The following is a 14,466-nucleotide window of genomic DNA, read 5'->3' on the forward strand; positions in this document are numbered from 1 at the left end:
GGGCAACAGTGACCACACTGCACCTCTCGGTTTCCGATAATGGATTATAAACTTTTGGGGTCATGTTAGAGTTTTTAAAAAAAAAACATAAAATGACGGAAATCCACTTGATTTTAAAATGCGTGGTTCTCGCCTTATTCGCTGTAAAATGCAAAGAAAGACACTTCTCCAGTGCTTGCATGTAACGACACAGAATGTCAGTTTTTCAGTAACGCTCACGCGCCCATACCCGAATGCAAGGAGCCAATCACAAGCAAGCTTATCTCCACCCCACTGTCGCAAAATGTTACGGTCTTCTCGCCGTGGTTTACGATAGTCATTGCAATGAGGGGCATCACCGCTCGTGTTTTCGTGGTACTTTTAATTTGAATGTGTCATTTACAGGTAGGACACTAAACGGACACTGTGTATTTCAGTTTGGCAGCCCACGGTTGATGTGGCGCATGCTCAGGCTGCTGTTTAACTCAGTTTTTTGGCTTCGAGTGACGCTAAAAACTGTCGGTTAGCGAGCTCAAGCTAAAAACGCAGGCTCGCTTGAGCGGAGAGCTGCCTGCTGAAGTAAACGCATTGCAGTAATGTGATGCTCCGCAGTGGATTCCCGGCCCAGCAAAGCGCTACTGTAACATCTCTGAAAATAACCTGATCGGCCAATGCGCTAAGACGGCTCCAGTTAATGTGTCTGAGTGAGTAATAAAGCAAAGTAGCGAACAGAAAGTCAACAAGGATCCCAGAAACAGGCAGCCTGCGTTAGCTTCAGTGAAGTTTAACAGTTTGTGCGAGTTGCTTAAATGAACACAGACTGTGACTGCGTTTGAATCACTAGTTCAGGATGAGATCTGTGGAAAAAAAAAAAAAAAAAAGCTTCATGTTTGAAACCAGTGCCAGGCTGTTCTGGCCAACTGGCATCGGAATGAAGCCTTTTGCATTCTCTAAGAAACCCAAATGACTCCTTTAAATTCGGCAGATTGCTCCCCCTCCCTAAACCTGTTTCTGCTGGAGCTTTCTTCCTGTTAAAATTTAGTTTTTCCTTCCCACTGTCGCCCAGTGCTTGCTCAAAGGGTGGTCGTCTGATTGTTGGGTCTTTACCTTACAATATGAGGCTGCTTGAGGTGCAGTAGTTGTGATTTGGTGCTGTATAAATAAAACGGAATTGAATTTATTCTGTGAAATTACTGCTCTGCTGAGTAGTTGATCAACAGCTGCTAAATAATATTGCCTGTGACATCACAGCATCCTTAAGGTGGTATGTGCTGATTGAACCTATTGTAGAAACCAGCAGTACGAGACAAAGAAAAGCAGTTCTCATATTAAAGAAAACACAAGGAGTAAATTTCTGATGAATGAATTAGCCGAGCCCTAAGCATTAAATCGTTTCTCTGTATTTTCAGACTGACACACTCTGACTGCTCTGGAGGATGGATCCTGTAGTGCTGAGCTATCATGACAGCCTGTTGCGGCGCTCTGATGTCTCTCTACTGGAAGGACCTTACTGGCTTAATGACCAAGTCATTGGTTTTGCCTTTGAGTACTTTGCTGCCGAGCGCTTTAGAGCCCTGGGGGAAGCCGTCATCTTTATCAGCCCAGAGGTCACCCAGTTCATCAAGTGTGCTTCCTGCCCTGATGAGTTGGCATTGTTTCTGGAGCCACTGGATCTTGCTTCTCGTCGCTGGGTCTTCCTAGCCGTGAACGACAACTCGAACCAGACCGCTGGAGGGTCCCACTGGAGCCTCTTGCTTTATCATCACAACTCCAACCACTTTGCCCACTATGACTCTCAAAATGGCAGCAATTCACTTCACGCACGGCGCATCGCCAGCAAGTTGGAGCCTTTCCTGGGCGCAGGGCGGAAAGCGCTGTTCGTCGAGGAGCCCTGCCCATCCCAGCAGAACAGCTATGACTGTGGCATGTATGTTATCTGTATTGCCGAGGCCTTGTGCGAGAAGGCCCGGGTGGAGGGCTCGCCACGCCTTCCTGTGCAAATGATCACCCCAGCCTACATCACCCAGAAGAGGGCCGAGTGGTCCAGACTGATCCAGAGCTTAGCTCAAAATGACCTCTGCTGCTCGCTGTCTTTCCCTTAGCACGTCGATTGCCCCGCACTATATGCAGAAAAGCTGTCACCCCACATATCTACTGCTGGAGAATCTGAATGCACTCCCTCAATACAGTATATAACTATATATATGAAATCTATTTCTATTACAGTCTCTGTCCTACTCCATTATCAAAAAAGTTAAAAACATAAAGCAATGCTTCAAATATTTAATGATTTCAGAGAACTATTGGTGTCGTGTATATGCACAGAAACGAAAAGTATGTAAACAAGAACACCAGCATGCCTATAAAACAGATTTTCTCCTGTGTACATATTGAGCGAGGATGTGGAAGAGGAGGCACAGACTTTTTTTTTTTTCTCCATTTTCTGAGTTTGGAGCGAATGTAGAAATGTTTACACAGATTATTGCTCAGGGTCATTTTAAATGAACTGAATTGACAATAAGAATGTGCACATGAACTCTGGCTCCTACTTTTGTCACACAGTCATTGTGTTCGTCAGCTTGAACATGCATACTTTTAGTTTTTGAGATAATTTGAAGAATTCCTGCTGTATGAGGGTGCCGACGTGCTGTGAGTGTTTATGGAACAAAGGGCAGTGTTGGGTGGTGGAATGTATCCAACTCACTGTCTGTCGAGCTAATAAATGTGACTCTTGTCACGTTTTTGTTGACACAGTGGTACAATTATTTATTATTTTTAATTTTCTTTCTCTTGTAATTTAAGTCATTTTATGTCAGAAAAATTAACTGCACGCTGGTTTACAGGTGGTTACATCACTGAGGAAATTACATTTGCAGATGTACTGAAGCTTAAATGTGAGATTTCTAGATTTTTATTTTAACCTCCTGTGTTATTGAATGCAGAAGTGTTGCAAGCACTGTCATAAAATATGGCACCCAAATGTTTATCTGCTTTTGAATACCTTAAGTTTTAAATGTTCCTATTTGGGTCATTAGTTGAGTGTTCCTTGGTGATGGATGATGACATGAATCAGTATCTTAAAAAAGTGCACTAACAGCAGTAATTTAGTACTCAAAGTGGAATGAAGCATAATATTCAGGTTGTTACATTCAGCAGTTAAAGGCCCAGCTGACTAAGAAAAACTAAGCAGAAAACATAAGTGGCAAAGTATTAAGTTCACTGTATTTTAATTGGAAAAAAAGTGGCTTTAATGTGTTTTTTCTTTACAATGGTAAACACGAGCTTCAGTTTCAAATCATGACATCAGTATACGTGTAAGGAATCTCAATGAGCCAAATACTCAGACTTCAGACTGCTTTGCATGCGACAAAACAATTTTTGGCTTCCTGTGATGTCAGTGAGAGCAGATATTACTGATGACATCGCAGACAAACAGCTCTGGGTGTCAGCAAATAAGTCCCGGCCATCTGCTCTTTAAACCTTCTGTTTGTAAGGGGCAACCAATCAGAAGAATGTTAGCTTAAAGGCAGAGCACGCAAAACAGCTTGTTTTAGAGAAGGGAATTTGAGGACCTGCGCCAGGGTCCAGTATAAGATGAAGAAAAGTCAGAACTGCGAATCATGCACAGCTACTTTAATCAAGTAAAAATAGAAAACAGAAGGAGCTGGAAATGAGAACAATAGTAAAGACTTTTTCACTTCACTAGCTCAAAATAAACGAAACAACTGTAATTTTTAGAGACATCAGAAATGTCCCCCCCCCCCCTCTGTCCCCTTCTGGCTGCCTCTGCCTCAATTTTATCTCACAACTTAGAGATTCACATTACTCACACTCTCATAACACATACATATAGGATCTTGGGGGTGGGCACGCAACACAGACTCCAAATTACCATCAGGGTGTACAACCTCACCCCTGGCATCGTTGCCCACCTCTCAATTTTAAATACACGTAGACATTGAGGGCTGGCAGGAGGGGCTATGCGCTTACCTGCTGCTCTCTGGCAGGTAGCTCCATGCCCTCCTGGGTTTTAAATGCACCTTAGAACACACATACATCAACACTACATATGAGCGGGTGGAGGGAGGTTTGGAGTCTTCTCACACCCCCGTTCTCTGCGGCCTGCTGGAGCTGGGGGGGGCTAGGAGGAGGAGTTGGCTGTCCGACTGGGGTCTGGAATGTGGGGCCTCCCTGCTGCCGCGGAGTCGGGGCGGTCTGCTTCTCCCCACCGCAGGGAAAAGGGTAACACCACCTGGGTCTGGGTGCAGTTTCCCCCTCCAGGGGCAAGGGTACCTAGACCCGGTTCTTAGAGTACGCTTGGGGAGAGTGATTGTGTGTACAGTGTCTCTCTATGTCTGTCTCCACGTTGGTTGAGTGTGGAGTAATTGCATATGAGAGCATGAGGGTGGGAATGGATGTTTGTATCTGTGTGTGCCTGTTTGTCTGTGTCTATATGTCAGGTTGGGTATCAGACGCCACCTCTCTGGGGACATCTCAGGCCCTCCAAGGTTTGGAGGCCTGTCTCCCCCCACCACTTCCCCTGCCGGTGGCAGACGCCCTCAGACATCGGTGCGTTGGTGGTTCTTTGTGTCCGGGGATGGGCGTCCAGGTACACACCGGCTCACTCCTTGGTGGCTGCTTGCCGGGGCCTGGAGCCTGGGGCTCGCTCGGGCCACTTCGGGGATGGGGTGCCCTCGGCCTCTCGGCCCGGGGCTCGGTCACTCAGGCACAGCTGGCTGCCGGCGGAGCTCACGGGCACGTCACTGCAACCCCCCTGGCTTCTGCTCCGCGGCTGCTGAGTGACCCCTCATCTGGGACTCTCCTCAGCTCTTTCTGGGATAGTGGCGCGGCTGCCCCTCTGTTGGTCTTCCTTGGTCTCTTGTGTTCTGGGGGCCTCTGGATGTCTGGAGTCTTGATCTCCTCCATACCTGCTTCATGCCCTGGAGGACGGGGCAGTGGCCCCCCACACACCCTCTAGCAGATCATTACATGAAGGAACCTTTTAAAAACAAGCGCGTCCATGCTCACAGGTGTAGACATGGGTGATCACACACACAAACTACACCCTTTTTGGCTCCTACCTCAAAGCACACTGTGCGCTGTCGATCTTACGTGCTGCACAATAATGTTTAATATTTAGTATTTACTGTCATATTCCCATAGATCATTGTGATGTTGTTTATTCTATTACTCTCGTTTTCTTCTGCTTGTTTTCTTTTTTCTTTCTCAACAGGTGATCCAGGTGATCGATATATGTATTTTTTGTCTGCTTATTCTGTTGGTTTTTGATTTTTGCCCTTTTTCCCCGTCCCTCTTCCCCGCTGTTTTTCTTTCCCTCTTTGTTTCTCCCCTTTCTTTCCTCCAGTCAAGTCTGTCTCGTATTCAGCAAGTGAAAATAAAATAAACAATAAAAGGTGAATCAAATAGACCATTACGGCAAGGCTGGGATGGTCCATTTGGTAAAGTAAATCCGTTGGGCATCTTTCTTCGCCTTTAGACAATAATTGTCCCACAATATTTGCATAGACGTCCTGATGCAGGATGGGTGGGTGACTGTTGTACGCTGTCAGCTCGTATTGTAGTTGAAATTAGGAAGGCGCACAGGAAGGGCATGTACCCATTTCTTTTAGATTTCAGAAAGAGGGAGTGTGGATCAATTAAAAGATCCCTGCATTGTTCTGTTTTACATACTTCCCTCCTGACACAGCTAAAGCGAGTTTAGATTCAGGATTAAAGAGTTTCACAGCCTATACCTAGAGATGGGGTGGGACACACAAACGTGTCATTTGGATTTTAGAAAGAGGGAGTGTGTATCAATTAAAAGATCATTGTCCCGTTTTGTATTAGATCCTTTATACCGAAACAGCTAAAGCTTGTGTAAAGTCAGGATTAAATACAAGCTGGACGTGTAAGCATAGTTTCATCTGTTGGCTTTTGGAAATTTTGTAATGAAGAGTCATCACCAAGTCAGTCCGCCACATAGATTATAGTTAGGAATACTCATCGGTAACCATGTGGCAAAACAAAGGGCATTCAACTCCTCATCTGGCTGGCTGCCCTGCTCTCCTCTTAAATTCACACTGCTCAGACTGTTTTCACCCTCCTCTCTCCTTCCATTGGCATTCTGTGCGCATCTACAGCCCACAGGCGTATTTCATCCGGAGTAACCAGTCAGACGAGCCATCGAGGTTTACTATTGTCCTCATAAAATGCCACAAAGCTGGGGCATTCTCCGCCCTGGCAGCACACTGCATTAGAGAGACAAAGTGCCCAGGGAAAGAAACACATTCATTTAGACAGATTTGCTTCTAAATGGCCAATTTGTCAAGTCCACTCCAAGAGTGTTTACAGGGAAACAGAGCTCGGCTCTCTGTCTGTTGTCATCTCCCGGTACTCTCGGCCTGCAGTAGTATGCCAGGACTATTTGTCATAGTTTCAAGGAATATGAACTTATTACATACCAAATAACCTAAATAGAAATGGATCAATTTAAATCCTACAAAATCCAGTAACATGCTGTTTGTTCTTTTGGCAAACGACGCCCTGTTTTCTGTGGCCTAAAACAAAGCTTCTTAGTGTTTGTGGTTTTACTGTGTTGTAAATCCGCGATGGGTTTATTGATAATCTCCACTTATTCCAGGCCATATCTCACCTGCTGGACCCCGGCTTGTGCACCTGACTATGCAAAGTGAGCTAAACACATCCAGTAATAATAATAGCAGCAGCTGGCATTTGGAAGCACACGTGAAACACTGCAAACAATACTGACAAACAGCAGTTAGACTGGCAGCGCGGTAAAACTGATAAAGCAGTTATAATGAACTAGCACCAATAAAATGAAATAGCAGCTGTGAAAACGACAGTTTGTGTAAATGAGGTGCTGATAAAATTTTGGCTGGTTGCAATGGAGTCGTAAATGAAGGAAAGCAGGACCGCCTGGATCAAGGGAATAACAGGTGAGCACTTCAGAGAAAAGCAGAAGTAAATGAAACACTATTACTGCAACACTGGGTATCTGTGAGTACAGTTAATATCTGTGTTACAGTTTTGGTGTGTGAAATACAAAAAAAAAGCATCTATGTGCTCTGACTGTGTTTGTTTATGATCTGGAAATCTGCACGTATGGAAGTGAATCACACTGCAAGCTATTAATCTATAAAGTTTCAGCATTTTTTAATTACAAATGTCACAAAAAAGCATGAGAATGCATGATAGTGAAAGGCTGTGCAGTGCACTTTCTGTATGACTTCATCAGTCTCTCTCAGTGACGTGGAGGCAATCTGCTCCATTGTATTTACAGCGTGGCTTCAGTTCTTTAAGGTTTGTTAGCATATGTTTATGCACAGCTCTCTTAAGGTCCTTCAGGTGCATTTTAGTCAGGTTGGGCTCTCTAACTGACCCATTGTAACACCTTAATTATTTTAAATTTTACTTTATTTTTTTCAGCCATTCTGTTGCAGTTTCTGCCATGCTTGGGCTCATTATGAGCATGAGTCAGTTTGGGCCAAGCTTTAGCTGCCGGCCTCACATTTGACTAGATGATACTACATGGTCAACTGAGTGACTGCAAGGTGCCCAGGTCCTGTGGCTGCAACACAAGCCCAAATCATCCCCCCTCCACCACCGTGCTTAAAAGTAGGTGATAGTTGAAAAGCTTATGCTGATGTGCTGTGTTTGATTTCCTCCAGCCATGGTGTTTTTGGCCAAACATCTCTATTTCAGTGTCCAAATAATATTGCTACAGACATCTTGTGGTTTGTTTGTATATTTGTGGTTTGTCAGCTTTGCAAACCGAACGCTCCCAAACAAGTCGTACTCGTCAGTCTTTTTCTAATTGCACTGTCATTAACTTTAACAGCTAACACACTAACTGAGGCCTGTAGAGTCTGAAATGTAGGTCTTGGTTGGTTTGTGTTTCTCTGTGTGCTGCATGCTCTAACCTCGGAGTGATTTTGCTTGGACATTTATTCTTGCAACAACTGTGGCATCGTGCGAACACACATCTGAGTGCTCCAGACCTGCACACTGTTAAAACCTGTTTTTATATATCAGGTAATCCTGTGCATTTGTGTACTTAATTTTCTGCAAATGCTTTGTTTTTCACAGCAGTCACCAGCTCCATAAAACTGCAGCAAAACAAGAAAAAAAAAACAACATATGCACATTCTAAGAAAGGCATCGATAAATGTCTCAAGACTTCTTTTTTGCTGTGTTTTACTTTATGTTGTTCCTGGGATTTTTCCAATGATTTCGATATTCTGGATCGCCATGCTGAAAAATGAAGTGTAATACACAGGTCATAAAAGAAAACATTCAGTGACAGCTGACATCTGTGTTTGAGAATTTGAAGCTTGCCTTAGCCTTAGTCTTCAAGCTGTACACAAGCTGTACTTGTGTTCCTGCATCTCCAAATTTATTCCAGCAAGTATTTTGGTTTTAATTCATTTCAGAAACCTTCATTTGTACACACTACACAACATTTGCAATTAATTTCAGGAGTCTCAGCCAAGGTTTCCCCTCACCTCATGTCTCAGTGTCTCCTCAGGAACATGTATGCAAACCAATGCACACAAGTATGAAACATATAGTTTCATGATGGAAGCTCAAAACTCTCCCCGAGCTCTCAGAGAAAAACATATTTGGGGAGTGTTGGCTCTTGCAAATGACATCATATCCTGTCACGACACATCTGCAGCCAACTAAACAACGTGGAGCTTCATAAGCAGCAGCATGTGTGAGAAAAGGCTTGATTAAAACAAGCAGCATCCCAAAGAGAGGCCTAAACCCGCTCAGTTACATCCTGGACAGCACAGTTTGCAGGTGTGCCCTGCATGGCAACGGGTTTTGTTGAGGAGGTGCAAGTAGGCCAAGTCTCTATCGCAACGTCACATCAGAAATAAAAAAAGAGAGGAAAACAACTGGATGCTCCACTGCAAGAGCAGCACGCATCCCCCTGAGATAAAGCTCAGCATTGTGCTCGGTGTTAACAGCGTGTACCAGCGAAATGCAGACGGGCAGGCCAGGCTTGTCAGTCTCACGCCCCCTGGGTCAGGTAGTTTTCGTGTGGGACAGTCATTGTACGAGCAGAAAAACTGCTGGAGAATTACAGATTTATGACTTGTGCTTTTCCAGCTGTCTTCTGTAACAAAGAAAGAATGAAAAACAAAAAAACAAAACTCCAGCTTCAAGTATTTAAAATCTGGTGTGCAACAGAAACACAATTAAGAACAGATTGATGGCTCTGAGAACGGTTGATGACTCTTACCAGCATCCTTTGGAAACTAGACAATTGGAACAATATGTTTTTAACATGTATTATGTAGATGAACTAAAAACTAACATTTATAATAGATATTATTCAAAGCTCACAAGTTCACTGAGATTCTACACCACAAGTTAAAAAAACAGAAGTATAGCAACAAGAAACACTGAGCTGATTTGTGACCTTTAGAGCTGCAGCTAGACGTGGCTTCTTTCAACCTTAAAAACACATTACCAGTGTGTTTGTGCTAAGCTAAACTAACTAACCGTTGGCAGTGACCTTACATGTGCTATATAAAAATGAGACTCCTATCAGTCTTTTTAATTAGCTCTGTCCTAGAAAGAAAAAATGTCTATTTACCACAAAATGCCAAACTCTGACTCTGAACTCTCAGCAAATTACAGCAGCCTCATCATTTGGCTCTTTATTTGGCTAAAGCTAAAAGAAAAAAAAAAATGTAAACATGAAAAGCAATTTTTCTTAGCTTCACCACATGCGTGCGCTTCAAAATATTGTGGCCTGTGTCACTCGGTGGACACTGTTAACCACGCTGGCCGTGGTAATATATGGACACTGCGTTTTGTGGGACGCCAGATCTTTCGGCGGTCGGCTCGCTGGGTTCAATTTGTTATTGCTGGGAGGAAAATGAAAGAATCCAAAGAGCTAATGAAGCACAGATGCTTATGTGGAGAGAGAGAAGCAGGCTAAAGGATGAGAGCGGAGAGGGAAATGAAAATGTACATGTCATGTACTACCATGGTAGTTTTCACAGACTACAGTTAATCCATCCGTGAAGATTCAGACTTTCGTTTCTCATTCTCTGCAAGTGCTGAACTGCAGAAACACTGAAAGGTGCCATGAAAGTAGTTAAAGTGGACTTGAACTAAAATCCTTAACAAGAGGGATTTTCTTTAGCCTTTATTGTCACATGCTTCCTTTTCCTCACACAGTCATCACACAACACCAAACAGGGATGTCTATATATATATATATATATATATATTTGTTTATATTTTGATAGTAAAATCAGAACTTGATGCAGCAGTTTATTCAAATATGTTCAAACATACATAGAAACAGAATATAAAAGGTGTTTAGTTTGTACAGTTCTAATAAGCTTAACATAATTCTTCGACACAGTCTGAACTCTCTCATTCGGCTTTCTTCAGGAATAGTTTTCCAGGCTTCTTGTTTTTCTGTCCATGTTTGCTTTACATGGATAGGCTGTGTGCTTTGTCATGCTGAAAAATGAAGCTTTTGCCAGGTAGATGTATATGATGACAGATCCTCCACTGTGTTTTACACCGTAGACACTCACTGTTGCACTGTTGACTGTTTTTTTCATTATTTCTTAAGGACATGACTTTCAGATACTGTTCATCTGCTGTAGACAGTTTTTTCTTTCTTCTTCTTTTTGTCCTCCCCTCGTCCAGTTTCCTCAAATTTGCTAAAGACACGCTGCACAGCATGTGGAGATATGCCAAGTTTGTAGCTAGTAGCTTCCTGGGAGTCACTTTGTTGGTGCAAAAAAATTTTTTTTACAACTGTGTTGGAAAAAAAAACGTGTTATGGTTTTTGCAGATTCAAATAAAGAATCTATCTATCTATTTATCTCTCTCTCTATATATAGATATATATATATGCAGTCTGACTTGGTGGCTGTGCTGCTCATTATGATTTATGGCTCTCTAGAGACTGGGTGTGAACATTTAGCACTCAATCAAAATATACTTATACATAGATATATAAATATATAAATATAGTGAAGCTATCCAACTGTTTGAGAGCATAGAGGCATGTCTTTGGTCTCAGCCAACCTCAGTTAATCAAAACATAGTTTATCATGTGGCTTACTGGCAGGGCAGCTTTATTCAGAGGTTTTCCAATACACCTCTATGAAATGTTGTGGCACAGAGGAAGCACTGATTTTAGGCTCTCAAGTAGAGCTCTAAATCCACAAAAAACCTGTAAATAAGCATTTTACATAAGGCTTAACTCTAGCCATGCAATAATGAGTAAATATTTCCCTCCACTGCAATTTCCTAGCAGACTTTTTACATTATTTGCAGACCATTTGCACAACATTTCAAAGAAAATTGTGAAACTAGATCATTTTATTGTTTCACTGCAGACTGTTTTGATAAGATGTACGCCTCTTGTAATTATCTGCTGCATAGAGATTTGGTACCAGGAGAGGAGAAGAAATATTTGTGGTGTTTTGGAGTTAAAACACAGCACCTCTCACTTCATAAATAGCAGCTGTAACAGACTTGGATTGTGCTTTCAGCGGACACAGACGCATTCAATGCTCCACTGAGGTAATTTTCTTGGAAAACTTCCAGCAATGTGACTATTTTGTGTAACAGAGGACATCAGCGTGACGTCACAGTCAGCCCACTCCTTCACACTGCACAGGTCAGAGGTCAACAAAAGAGCATTTCAGGACAGACAATATGGCTCCCTGGAGGTATGGATGAGGCTACAGCTTGTCTAGCCATCTGCTTCAACCTGCCCCCGTTACTCCACAGCTACAGCTGTCCTCACACTCTCACACACGCTGGTGTGACACAGTGGTTGACTCCTGCTCTTTGTGCCTCTTGAGATCTCCAGAAGACTGAGTGCTGGAAAAGGAAGGAATGTTATACCAAGCTCACTCTGGTAGTTCATGGCATTGATCAATACAGCAGGACAACTTTAAATGTAATTCAATGGCATGAATTCTAGTATATTTTAAGTTAGGCGGTAGTTGCAGTCACCTGGGGCGAGGCCTCGTCTGAAAGCAAACTCCTTTAAGGTAATTAACCGAATCTGTAAAGTTTTTTTTAATCTATTTTTCATTCCTTAAGTTAATTCTTTAGTTACATCAGTTTCATCTGCCTTTTCAAGCTGTCACAGTGAGCCTTGCAGCCTTTTTTAAAACATTTATTTTAATCTATAATCCTTAAAAATTCTTGTTAAATACAAAAATCTGAGATATTACTTGATTAAAACATAAACTTCATGTGTGGTGTGTAAATATACTGACTAAAAATATATCCAGTATCCAGGTCCTGTAAGCGGGCGTCAGTCCATGTCTTACTTTCAGGAACTGAGATATTAAGTTTGGTCTTATTACATGAAACACACACACACACACACACACACACACACACACACACACACACACACCTTATCATCCAGGTTTGAATGAGATCCTGCTTTCGAGGTGTCTCACACTGAACCACAATTACTCAGAAAGTAATGTGACTGTACAGTAATGTGAGTGCTGGCCATATTACAAAAAATTGTCATTATAAGACAGGGAGAGTTTTGCTCTACCATGATTTATACTGAATCCGGGCACTCTCTTGGGTGATTCTGGAGCAAAAATGTGCCAATACAGACGGTGTCCGCCAAATCAAATCAGTAAGAGTTTTACACTGAATAATTCATGTTGCCTTCACTCTTTGCTGAGCGGCTGTATTTAATTTCAGACACTGGGAGGAGTTTAGGGCTCCCTTCTGTTTGTTCACTAGATGTCAGTGTAGTTTCTTGTAAAAAAGTTCTGTGAATTCTGCCTAAATCACGTATGCACATCTTTGAGCAGATTTTATTTAAAATTCAAACTGATAGCTTGCTCTGTAACACACATCCACACACACACACAGATGTTAATGATTAGCCTGTTAAATGTGCTATTACAAATGATTGATGAAGGATGCCTCTTGTTGCCTACTATGAACTTCATATTACTTACAGAGGCAAAAGTTGGTCTGGAGGCATGGATCCGTCCTTCTTTTATATACAGTCTATGATCAGTATAAAACCACAACAGCACCAACAAAATAGCATCAACTGCATCATTCAAGTATTCGTGATTTCAAATGTGAGGCTGTTAAGGAGGGACATGTGCATAAAGCAGTGTACAGGAGGTCTGTAGTGTTTTTTGTTGATGTAGCATGCCATTGAATATTCATTGCTGGGTTTAAATATTAACTATACTCTGAGTGTACAACAAGGTCGTTTAGTCCCGTAGGTAACGAGTCCCTCTTCCTTCACTTTTCTCAACTCAACTGACATGTTTTTATTATGTCTGTACGACTCTGTGGGCACTGTGATCTGACTCATTAAGCAGACAGTCTGGGCTGCAGATGGCCTTTGAAATCAAACTGAACGATGCTGCAGTGGTTTGGACGTCACCTCACAGCAAGAAGCTTCTCGAGTCGACTGGAGCGTTTCCGTGCGGAGTTTGTTCTCCATGCATGTTTGTGGGTTTGCTCCAGCTTCCTCCCACAGTCCAAAGGCACGAGGCTTGGATATCACCGACTGCAGGTGTGAATGTGAGGGTTCAGTTTAATGGACTACCTGGGATCGACTCCAACCCACCGATTGTTGTATGGATGAATTTGTCATTTAATGTGCTCATCCAGAGAAGCAGATACATTATCTGTTTTTTTAAATTAATTTAATCTAACTGAATTACTCACCTGTGATTTTCTGCTTCCTCAGATGAGTTTTAGTGAATATTTGTATTTAAATGAGCAAATTTTTACCCTCAGGGTCACATGTAACAAGGACTCCACATCATTAATCGACAACACATTTGTCGCATTGCTGTTTGGCTCTGGGTTTAGTTAAAAGCTGAATCGAGCCCCACGTCATTCCTAAGGTCATACGGTTCCTGTGCAGGATGAGAAACCTCTTTCTTGAGTTTATTGTGCACCACGTGATTTTCAGTGTTGATGTCTATGTGGCATGTATTCCTTTCTAACGTCAAGGTTGTTTTTCATAGTTAAAATGTTACAAAGTAGACATTTTCAACGCATGAAAAACGGCGACAATTTATTAAATTTAAACTGATTTCATCGGAAAGAAAACCCGGTGCCAGCGATGTTCGGCCAACGTACCGTATGTAATTTATTAAGCGCCAAGTGATTCTGCCAACATCGTGAGCCAGTTTTATAATTTAGGCTGAGCTGTGGAGGTTACTGAAATTTGCAGTGCTCTTGGAGTCCAGCCTTTTTGTGGTCGTGTATGCAGTGCCAATATGACAGCATGGAAAACCAGACAGTAAAAGTCTTGGCACCCAAATTGACAGAAAAACAAGTAAAAGCCACAGAGTTTTTTTCTCTCTTTTGCTTATTTACACTGTTTTCCAATTTAATTCACAGGGATTTCACAAAATAGGACTTGAGGGCTACATGTCACATGTCTGAAAACTCATCATCAGCCAACAATATGACACA

The 14,466-nt window shown here is 42.4% G+C and overlaps 1 protein-coding gene across 2 annotated transcripts; it reads left to right on the forward strand.

Moving 5' to 3' along the window:
- Positions 1 to 229: 229 nt before the first annotated feature.
- Positions 230 to 2,728, forward strand: senp8 (SUMO peptidase family member, NEDD8 specific). 2 transcript variants are annotated; one of them, XM_003450780.5, is made up of 2 exons: positions 230 to 384; positions 1,389 to 2,728. In XM_003450780.5, exon 2 carries the CDS (start codon positions 1,416 to 1,418, stop codon positions 2,079 to 2,081), a length of 666 nt encoding a protein of 221 aa, XP_003450828.1. In that variant the 5' UTR covers positions 230 to 384; positions 1,389 to 1,415; the 3' UTR covers positions 2,082 to 2,728. The 2 variants fall into 2 exon arrangements, with proteins under 2 accessions (XP_003450828.1, XP_005455728.1); XM_005455671.4 differs by lacking the exon at positions 230 to 384 and adding an exon at positions 391 to 683.
- Positions 2,729 to 14,466: the final 11,738 nt, after the last annotated feature.

Source organism: Oreochromis niloticus, linkage group LG1 (genome assembly GCF_001858045.2).
Source record: "Oreochromis niloticus isolate F11D_XX linkage group LG1, O_niloticus_UMD_NMBU, whole genome shotgun sequence".
Taxonomy (NCBI): domain Eukaryota; kingdom Metazoa; phylum Chordata; class Actinopteri; order Cichliformes; family Cichlidae; genus Oreochromis; species Oreochromis niloticus.

Coding starts and splice junctions, on each gene's coding strand:
- senp8 (XM_003450780.5), top strand. CDS start 1,416: ATGGATCCTGTAGTGCTGAGCTATCATGACAGCCTGTTGCGGCGCTCT.